This window comes from Vipera ursinii, assembly GCF_947247035.1.
Source record: "Vipera ursinii genome assembly, chromosome: Z".
Lineage (NCBI taxonomy): Eukaryota > Metazoa > Chordata > Lepidosauria > Squamata > Viperidae > Vipera > Vipera ursinii.
The window spans coordinates 6,244,130-6,255,660 of NC_139517.1; the positions used below are offsets into that span (position 1 = coordinate 6,244,130).

Consider the following 11,531-nt stretch of genomic DNA (forward strand, 5'->3'; position numbering starts at 1 on the left):
ATACTCCATTCCATTTCAAGATACAACTATAATGGCACTCATCCATTATGGTCGCATGTCATGGCTGTTATTAGGTGAAACATGTCATTTAACACCCTCCCCCATCTCTGCTCACAACCAATGAAACATAAAATGAATGTGTAGGTCATTAAGTGAAGTATAGGTTGCCTCCTGGGTGGTGGAAGCTGTTAGAAACCTACAACAGGTTCAGGCCCACCTGCCCTGGCCTTCCCAACTCCTCCCCACCCCTGAAATAACCCATGCTCCACTTCCCACCCCTTGGGAAGGCCTTTTCCCACTCCCATCAGTTTCTCTGAGGACTTAGGCCTAATTCCTACCAAACACTTTTTCTCCTCACCTTTTGAAGAACTCTGAGAACTTCCAGAGTACTGGACTTCCTTTTTTGTGTGTGGCTGTATGGCATGGTAGCACATTTTGACACATTCAGGTCATTGCTGCATGGTCCAGGGATAAACTCTTTCATTTTGCTACCTGAACAAATTCTGCACTCTGCAGCATCCAGAAATTTCTACAGCACTGTGGTGACCTCTCTAAGGCAAATGAATGAATCAGCTTGTCTGGTGGCCACCATTTTGTCCCCTGCCTAACCCCAACATACATTATATAGGTTGTCAGGCAAAGAGAAAAAATTGTTAAAACTTTCTTTTCATGAGCTGATGTTTATTGTTCAGTTCAGGTCTCATCACAATGATAAAACACTTGGGAAGAAAGATACACACCAATAAGCCAGCACTGGAGGAGATCATGGAGAAGATCTCCACAGCCAACATATATTTTCCCCTTGTGCTTAGATAGGTTGGAATAAAGCACAGCCAAACACTGCAGAAAACCAACATGCTGAAGGTGATGAATTTGGCTTCATTGAAACTGTCAGGCAACCTCCTAGCTAGAAAAGCAGCAGAGAAGCTAAGCAGAGCAAGAAAACCCATAAAGCCCAAAACACAATAGAACATAACCGATTCCTCATTGCACTCCATGATGACTTCTTCAGACATTGACTGCATATCAACATCTGGGTATGGTGGGGAGGTGATCAGCCATGCAGCACAAAAACATATTTGAACAAGAATGCAAGATAAAAGAATGAAACTGACCATTCTTCCCCCCACCCATTTCCTTAATTTGGAACCAGGTTTGGTGGCCATGAATGCTAGAACCACAACAAAGGTTTTCGCCAATATACAAGAAACTGCCACGGAAAAGATGAGGCCAAAAGCTGGTTGTCGAAGGAGACACATAATTGTGTTGGGTCTCCCGATAAATAGAAAGACGCAAAGGAAAGAGAGGAGGAGGGAAACTAAGAGAGTGTAAGTGAGATTCCTATTGTTGGCTTTGACGATAGGAGTGTCTTTATGTTTCATGAAAATTTTTATTACCAAAATTGTCATTAAAGCAAAGAAAAGAGGAAGAACAGTTAGATTGATCCCCAAGGGTTCTTCATAGGACAAAAAGATGATCCGCTTTGGAATGCACATATTTTTTTCAGGATTTGGATAGTGATCTTCTGCACATGGAGAACAGTCATCTATGTCTGAAAAAGAACACAGTGGAATTGATATAGTTGATTACAGATAGTGTTATATTCTAATGGCTTATTTGGAAACGTCCTACCCTTCTCCTTCGAAATTTTCCCTTCTGGACACAGATGGCAATCATAGCAGCAAAATGACTCTCCTTCTTTCTTTGCCTTGCTGTATCCTGTCTCACAAGGATCATTGCACAGAGATAAAGGTAATGCCTATTAATTAATGAAAAAGAATACTTTAGGAAACTGAGGGAAAAGGAAGTGCTTGGAGCAATATTGTTACTGTGGAACAAACAGCATGAAATTTGATTAATAAGCAGAAGTAGTGTGATGGTATCTTTTGGGGATGTAATTATTCTGAAATAATAATTCATTAATTATCTATCTTTATTGGCATCTGTGGCCATTCATAAACATAATCCCCACTCAACAAAGACAATTTCTATGCTGGTTAGTTAAAGATGGTTTTCTTAGCTTCTGAATTTGAAGTCCCCAGACTGAGGATATGTAGTACACTGGACTTTAGCTTTTACTTCAAAACCATGAGAACCATTGTCCATAATTAATACAGGGCCAAAATGAAGAGTACAATATTCTTTACCAATTATTAGAAAACTAAACATTCTTACAGATAACGATTTCTTTCCTCAGGACATTTCTACTTAGTACAAACTTTATTCAGAGATGATGCTCTGACACTTTCATTAATAATCATATTTTTATAGTATATAAATGAAGACAGATCATTCTAGATTCAAAAAGCTAACCTGATTAAAGCCTACTGGCCATGTGATGGAATCTACAGAAATATTGAAGAATTTGTCTGCTGGAGCTGTGGGATTTATCACTCCAACTTTTACCCTAAGAAACGACTGGTTTGGGAATGTGACCCAGTTGATAATATCATATCCACCAATGAATTCTCCATTTTTATCAAAGGAGATCTTTTCACCCACAGTGTTGTTGAATCTGACATTTCTCAGAAAGGAATGAACCTGAGATAGAGCAATACACAGAAAGGGATAATGAGACAAACGGATAGAGAGTAGGAGCAATAATTTATATGTTCCAAACATATAAATGTAGGACTCTTTAAAGAAATTATAAACACTTTTTTTTAGTTGTAGGCCAATACTAAACAAATAACATAACAGTTATTCCAAAAGAGGAATAGAGGTAAAATATCAGATTACTGAAATAAAAATAGCATAGAACTGCAAAATACAAAACCCCAAAAAATACACTTTGTCGTTTAATTGAGAAAGCTATTTAAACTAGATGACTTCTGATAAATATATAAGAAATAGAAGGATGCATAAGGCTACAAAAGTTTAATACTATTCTTACTTCTAAATGGCCTTATACTTACTATTGCCTTGCTAAAGTTTGATTTGAACTATTGCAGTTACAATCCAACAAACTAGAAGCAAGATAATAACAAAATAAAAGAAAAAGTAAATGAAAAGGTATAGGTGTATGTATTTATGTATGTATGCACACCACGTATACAGTAAGACATAATTTTTCAGTTACATTATTTTTTATCCTGTTCTGTTTATCCTGTTATCTGGACTGAGTTCGATCCTGTTTCCCCTGATGATGTGGATAGGATCATGGGGAGGCTGAGCACCACCACTTGTTTGTTGGATCTGTTCCCCTCCTGGCTGGTTTATGCGACCTGGGAGGAGACACGAGGCTGTTTCCAGGCAGTAATAACTGCTTCTTTGAAGGAGGGTGTCTTCCCTGCTGCCTTGAAGGAGGCGGGGGTGAGACCCCTCCTCAAAAAGCCTGCCCTGGACCCAGCTGTTTTAAATAATTATCGTCCAGTCTCCAACCTTCGCTTTTTGGCGAAGGTTGTTGAGAGTGTGGTGGCGCATCAGCTCCCTCTGTTCCTGGAGGAAACTGATTATCTCGACCCGTACCAATTGGGTTTCAGGCCTGGATACAGCACGGAGATGGCGTTGGTCGCGCTGGTGAATGATCTCTGGTGGGCTCGGGACAGGGGTTGTTCCTCTGTCCTAGTCCTATTAGATCTCTCAGCAGCTTTTGATACCATCGACCATGGTATCCTACTGTGGCGTCTCAGGGGGTTGGGAGTGGGAGGCACCGTTTTACGGTGGTTCTCCTATCTGCTGGGCTGCTCGCAGTCGGTGTTGATGGGAGGGCAGAGATCCACCCCGAGGCCTCTTATTTGTGGAGTTCCTCAGGGGTCGGTTCTCTCGCCCCTCCTGTTCAACATCTACATGAAGCTGCTGGGTGAGATCATTCGTGGTTTCGGGGTGGGGTATCATCAGTACGCTGATGATACCCAACTTTTTCTTTCTACCCCAAACCAACCCAGCGATGCCCTCGCCGTGATGTCCCGTTGCCTGGAGGCGGTCCAGGTCTGGATGGGGAGAAACAGGCTTCGTCTCAATCCTGCCAAGACTGAGTGGCTGTGCATATTGGCATCTCGGGTTAACCAGACCATCCCACCTTTAACGATGGGGGGTGAGGTGTTACCCCCTGTTGATAGGGCTCACAACTTGGTTTTCCTCCTTGACTCCCGGCTCAATTTTGAAGACCATATAGGAGCCGTGACCAGGGGGGCTTTTGCCCAGGTTTGCCTGGTGCGCCAGTTGCAACCCTATCTGGACCGAGATGCCCTACGCACAGTCACTCATGCGCTTGTGAACTCCCGTTTAGACTACTGCAACACTCTCTACATGGGGCTGCCCTTGAGGACCACTCGGAGGCTTCAGCTGGTGCAGAATGCAGCCGCACTAGTTGTGATGGGGGTTTCCCAATACTCGCATGTAACACCTCTACTCCGCGAGCTGCATTGGTTTCCGGTTGCCCTCCGGGTGAGATTCAAGGTGCTGGTAATGACCTATAAAGCCCTAAATGGTGAGGGTCCAGGATATCTGAGGGAAAACCTGCTGCCAGCATCAAGTTCCCTTCGTCCAGTGCGCTCCCACAGGGAGGGTCTTCTCAGGGTGCCGCCGGTAAAAGATTGCCGGCTGGTAACACCCAGGGGGAGGCCCTTCTCAGTGGGTGCACATGCCCTCTGGAACCAGCTGCCCGTGGAGCTGAGAACTGCCCCCGACCTCCGTTCATTCTGCCAGGACCTGAAGACCTGGCTCTTCGAGCTCTCTGGCCCAGGCTGAGAATTTTAAATTTAATTTTCATTGGTTTTTTTTTACTTTTTCAGGGATTGTTGTAATTTTTTAATCGTTTTTAACTTTTGTATTTCTTGTTTTAATTACCCTGTAAACCACCCTGAGTCCTTCGGGAAAGAGCGGTATACAAATCTAATTAAATAAATAAATAAATCTTGTCTTATATATTTGGATATATAATCTTATATTCAAAAGAGAGAGAAAAATGATCATAAGACATATCAAGACATATTTAATGAAGAGAAGGGTGAGGGGTGACATGATAGCAGTGTTCCAATATCTCAGGGGCTGCCACAAAGAAGAGGGAGTTAAGCTATTCTCCAAAGCACCTGAAAGCAGGACAAGAAGCAATGGATGGAAACTAGTCAAGGAGAGAAGCAACCTAGAACTAAGGAGAAACTTCCTGACAGTTAGAACAATTAACCAGTGGAACAACCTGCCTCCAGAAGTGGTAGATGCTCCAACACTGGAAGTTTTTAAGAAGAGACTGGACAGCCATTTGTCTGAAATGGTATAGGGTTTCCTGCCTGAGCAGGGGGTTGGACCTGACCTGTGGGCCAGACGCGTCATCAGGAAGCCGCACTCACCCAAATGCTGGCAGTGGTAAAAAGGCTTTGAAATGTTGTGTGATGTCACGTGACATTGTGAGTTTGACAGGTATGATCTAGGGGAAAAATTGCTTCAGCATATCATGTGGAGGGAGTAGATCACCTCCTCCCTTTTATCTATAGACTGAATTTTTGGCAGAATGATAGAATGTAGTAAGGAAGTGGATTCCCAGGATGAAAGGGATGCATTTCAGATAAGTAAAAGGCAATTCAGTATGGATATTATGTCTGAGAGAAAGAGAACGAAGATAGCCCTTCCCTAATAATTCACAGAGTATATTGTACATACAGATAGTGCTGTGCTCAGACTGGCAAGAGTTTATAGTTGTAAAACAATAAGAAATCAGCATGGAAGAATCACTGTGTGTCATTCTTGGTTCTGGGATTGACAAGCAGTTAATTTCCCAGACAGAAGATATGTGGTTAAAATTTTGAACAATGCCATTTACAATTTTACTATCAGCATATTGTTGGAAGTCGGCACTCACCCACCCTCCTACAGAAGGAAATATTTTGGGCAATATTAAAAAGCAGAATATTATATTTCCCAAAGAAATACAGTAATGGAGAAAGAAAATCATAAAAGACATAAACCAGTCCCAGTCCCTCTCCCTCAGGCAGAGGCCAGCTCTGTAGAAATGCAGATTTGATAATCCTATTCCGAAAGATTGGAGTCAGGAAGCTAGAAGCTGATGAGATTAGAAAGACAAAGACCCCTAAAATCTACATACCCAGTGGTGAGATTCAAATAGGTGAACAACTGGTTCTCTGTATGGATGCCGCTTCTGGAAGTCCACTCTGGACCTGGGCAACGAACAATTAGCTACCGTTTCTGCCAAAGTGGTGCAAACTGGTTGAATCCCACCACTGTACATACCCCACCCAAACTCTAAAGACATGACCTTAGGACATTAGGATTAACCCACCACTATCAGAATACCAAAAGGACATGCTCAGAATCTCACGTCAAAGTACATGACACAGGAAATACAAAGCCCCAGGAAAAGGAACTCCAAACACAAGCCCAAGAAGGGATTAAAAACCCACCACTCCCTGCTCCGTGTGATCAGCTTTCCCGGAGCCACCTTTCTGTCTGGGTCTGCTCTTCAATAAACTACAACCTTCTTTCTAAAGCAGTCTCCATTTTGTTTATTCCTGGCTTGCACTGGACACTGACGAAGATTTTTCTTTCAACATTATGAATATTTTGATTATTTAATCTATTAAGTGTTTTCTGGTGAGACCAGTCGATCTGGGCAACTTGGTCTACCCCATATATGGGACGGAGCATACTGTTTCCACTTTCACCTTTCAGCCCCAATCTAGGAGCCTTCACAGGCAATCAATCACTTCTGCGAAAGACTGTTTGTGTGTTAAATTTAAATTTACCAACAAAGAATTAAAGGGAGATTAACATATGTTGCAACAACAAATATAGTGGTTTCTGCACCAATCTGCTTACAGATTTACCTGCCACCATACTTGATTATGAAACTCTTTCCTTCCTTGTTTTACTATGTTTTTCCCCCTGGATTTGGAAGAATACAGAGATTGCAAAGCATGTGCCACAACATAGACTGCATTGTAAATATTGTAACTCTGGCCATCCATGTGTGTTTCAAACACAGATGTGGGAAGGGTCTCAAGCCTCTCCTGTCCAGTACATTTCTTCTCATATTTCTCCATTTTTGAGTTTGAGAAGAAACAATCAAATGCTTGTTGCCAAAAATCTTTCCGAAAATGATCGTGCTGGTTGTTGTTTGCATTCAAGTTTTGAAGAAATTCCTGGAAGCCTTGGACCTCCTTTGTATGAACTGCAAAGGATAAAGCACCATGTAGGAAATGGATATCCCAAAATTTATGAAAGGCAACTGAAGTGTAATCTGTCTGAGCTGTTATGAGCCAAATCTTATTCTTCTTTGGTATATCCTCCACTTCTGAAAACTGGAGGAAGCTTCTCAGATCTGATATGGACTGAGTTTCACCATATAAAATTACCACATTCGCAGTGCTGTTCATGAGGACATGGTAGATATGTAGCCCTTCAACCATGGTATCAGTGAAATCACTGTAAAAAGCTACATTTGGGAGCTCTTCTATAAACTCAGTACAGATGCCATGCTCAGAAAATGTGGGGAGAACCTCCTGGACAAATTTCTCTCCTTTCTCATCCTTTACTACAAGAATTCCAATCCAGATCCATCTAAAGTATAGCAAAAGCTGGAGGAGGCCCTTACGTTGGTGGGATTCATTCGGGAACAATTGTTGGAAGAAAACTGCTTGAGTCTCTTTCTCCATGGCTGGAGCAGAGCCATAGGTCAACTGCAGGAAGATAAACATATGCAGTTGCAACGGTCTATATACGCCTCTGAAAGCATGAGTATTCATTTGAGTCTTTGAGTGCCCCTGAGCTTATATAATTAAATATGAATTATATTTATTTAGAAATATCAACCGATATCACTATTAAGGTATCAGTAAATATATTTTCCTGGAAGTAGTCTCATTGTGAATATTTCATATTTGAACTATAGTTCAATGTCTAGAATTGGAGAATGTTTTGTTGTGTCAAATATCTCCACTGTCTGTTCAGTGTGACAATTATTCATGCTGTTGTGATGATTCTATTGAGCAGAAAATAATATCTAGGAATCTGCAAGTTCTCCACTATTTACAGAAGAAAAGCATACAAATGTCTGTCGAAGTATGGCAGAATGATAATGTATCTCTTGAGCACATCTTACCTGAGGAACTTTGTAGATGTTCAAAACAGTTGTCATGTGAAGAGAGATGTCAGGTGTCCCAATGACTGCAGCCAAGGTATTTGGGACCCCACACTTGTAGTTAGGGATGAATTTTCCCTGAGTGAAAGGCAGTAACATTGAGGCAAAGTAAGTCCATCCTGGACTAAAATGGCTGTTAAAAATGTGGAAGCCCAGTGTGACATTGGGTAGAAGTTGGGAGTTTTCATTAATCTTTTTTACAGTAAACACTAAGGCTAGGATATGCTGATAATTCTGAAAAAATATTCTGCAGAAAAAACAAAATTAAAAATGCAATAACAAGGATCTGCTTCTTATTATAACATCCATAATCTTTCAGTACAACACATTTTGTGGAATGTGCTTTCATATAGTATCTTTATTATTCATCTCACATCCTGGAAACTGCAAAGCAAAATACTAGTCCATATATACTCCTCAAGGAACTAGAATTATTTATAATACAAAACAAACACTGGCTTGAAATTGGAAGCATTGTTTCTTAATATGTGAGAAAGGTACAGTATCCAATCTCAGTTTTAAGTATGGTTTATATCCAGAGGGAAATTGTTAACTTCATGGACCAGAAATATGAAATGACAACTATTATTGTGGAAAATATTCCCCCTCCCCTTGCAAGTATCTTAATGGTAGTTACATCTTCATAAATTAAGACATATATAATTTTTATATTTATAGATATTAGATGGCATTTCTTATGAAGGGAAATTTGGCCCCCTTTGCAGCTTTACACGGAAAAGTGAAATATAACTTCACATAAAACAACTCTGTCATCCTGTTTAAGATGCTTCTTTTTGAAGCTTTTGTCATTACAGGAAAACGCTTCAAGCATCATGTGATTTAACAGCAACATCCAGAACTTGATCATGAATTGTTGATGTACTGTACTTACATAAGTCCATCATGAAATCCCTGAGAAGGATGTTGACTGAAATCAATGGGTTTAGAAAATGTAAAGAATACAGAAATTATGCCAGCAATATTAATCTCACCAAGCTGATGATATGTGTGATGAATAGGAAGAGGCTCATCAAAGTCACATTGAATTCTACGATCGTTGCACACCACCTGAGACAATACTGTCAACAGTAATTCAATGAATACTAACATCTTCCATGAGTGTTTCCTTTCTGTATAAAAATGCCTCTGTCTGCAACAATATCTTTGAAGTAGATCAGAGAGACTGGTCAACATACTATCAAACATACTATCAAATCAATCCACAAAACTTTGGGGCTTTTATTCATGAGGTGGAATATCATGGAAATGATAAATAACATCCTTCGAGGTTAGTTCCTCCTTTTTCCATGGAGATCCATAGGATTTGGAAAACACAAACAAGCTAATTCCATAATGATAGTGACACTGTTACCTATGTAACCATCTTCAAAACATCTGAAAGCCTCCTGAGGCAAGAAGGAATGAGTAACTAACAAGAAAAAATAATAAAAGCTTGAGATCTATAAACCAAAATAGAGATGTAAATATAGGCATAGGTATAGGCATTTGTTTTAGCTAGTGTAAATACATTCTATTCTATTCTATTCTATTCTATTCTATTCTATTCTATTCTATTCTATTCTATTCTATTCTATTCTATTCTATTCTATTCTATTCTATTCTATTCTATTCTATTCTATTCTATTCTATTCTGTTCCTCTCCTCTCTTTTCTACTCCACTCCACTCCATTCTCTATTCTATTCTATTCTATTCTATTCTATTCTGTTCTGTTCTGTTCTGTTCTGTTCTGTTCTGTTCTGTTCTGTTCCATTCTGTTCTGTTCCATTCCATTCATCCACTACACTACACTACACATTCCCCACTCTCTACTCCAAAGTGCTGCAAACAGCTATAAGTGCAGGTCAATTACCAAGCACTCAAAATATTATTTGTTTGGCCATCTGAATAGGAGGGGCTGTTTGCCCATCAGAACGTTGAATCCAGGTTGTTATCTTTCAAATGTCACTCAGCAACACATCATAAGTCAAGAACTACCTATAATTGCAAGTGCTAGTGGTAATAAAAGAAAAACCTTTTGCCACAATCTTTTGATCCCAGTATCTGAGGGGCTGCCATAAGGCAGAAAGGGTCAGGTTGTTCACCAGAGCACCAGAGGGAAGGACAAGAAACAGGGGTTGGAAACTAATCAAGGAGAGAAGCAACCTGGAATTAATAAGAAACTTCCTGACAGTGAGGATTACAAGACCCCCAGGATCCCTTCAAGCTCTATTCTATTGTATTCTAAATGCCATTTTTAAATCTATGAAAACAGTACACAAAGCACCTTCAGGAGGGTTTATATATTTTGAAAGTGGTGCAGAGTGATGCACTGATCCACAATAGAAAAACCTGTCCTTACCTAAGATTGCTCCATTTGATAATTATGCATGTTCAGCTGCTAGGACCATTGTAGCTAAAGTGACCTTTTTGGCATTATAATAATATTTGTCATTTTGGGGGATTTGGAGGGAGCTTTCAAAATTAGTGAATAAGAAAGCAAAACTGTAACCTACCAATCAGGATTTTGTTTCAGCACTGTGGGAGGATTCACTTGGCTCAAAGATCACCCCTGCCCCAACTATTTTCTTTTTCTTCTCTTTTCTGCAAGTCTGTGTTGCTGTGTTAACATTCTTTGTATTTCTGATTTTCTATTTTCTTTTTACTCCTAACTAATTTTGCTGCCTAAAATCCCTGATTATCCCTTTCATGCCCTCCTAATGTGACTAGATGGACACATGACAAGAAAAGCATGCTCTATTAAACTCCAATTAAATAAATCTTGCATAGTTTCTAAACAATGAAATAGTGAACGTGAATTCTAATTCCACTTTGGAACTACAAATTAATAATTGGACATATTTCTCATTCTCTAACTAACCAATAAAATCCTCTTCACTTTGCAGAAGCTACACTGGACTCAACTGCCCACTCAAAGTTTTAGGTTCATCAGAGAGCTCTGGAACACTGAACTCATAGAACATAGAATAATGGAGTTGGAAGGGGCCTTAGAGATCTTCCAGTCCAATACCCTTATTGAGCAGAGACCCTATACCATTTCAGATAAATGATTGTCCAGTCTCTTTTTGAAAGCCTCTACAGCACCCACAATTTCTGAAGGCAATCTATTCCATTAGTTGATTGTTTTCCCCATTAGGTAATTTCTCCTTAGTTCTAGTTTACTTCTCTCCTTTCTTAGTTTCCATCCATTGTTTCTTGTCTTGCCTCATCTTTGTAGGAGCCTTTCATATATTGGAACACTGCTATCACATCCCCACTAGTCCTTCTTTTCATTAGACTAGACATAGCAATTCCTGTGTGCCACTAGAGAAAACTCATCACAGTCTTCCCTAATAGCACACTTACAAAAGGAATTGTTGTCAAAGCAATACAGGTTAGTGGCAAACACTATAGTTTCTGTCTATTTAAATCTCATTT

The 11,531-nt window shown here is 40.0% G+C and overlaps 1 protein-coding gene across 1 annotated transcript; it reads right to left on the bottom strand.

Moving 5' to 3' along the window:
* Positions 1 to 653: 653 nt before the first annotated feature.
* Positions 654 to 9,205, bottom strand: LOC310649035 (vomeronasal type-2 receptor 26-like; the record flags this gene model as incomplete). The annotated part of the gene is made up of 6 exons (XM_083377283.1): positions 654 to 1,552; positions 1,633 to 1,759; positions 2,314 to 2,541; positions 6,783 to 7,634; positions 8,057 to 8,342; positions 8,988 to 9,205. 6 exons carry the CDS (start codon positions 9,203 to 9,205, stop codon positions 654 to 656), a joined length of 2,610 nt encoding a protein of 869 aa, XP_083233409.1.
* Between the last annotated feature and the right edge of the window lie 2,326 nt (positions 9,206 to 11,531).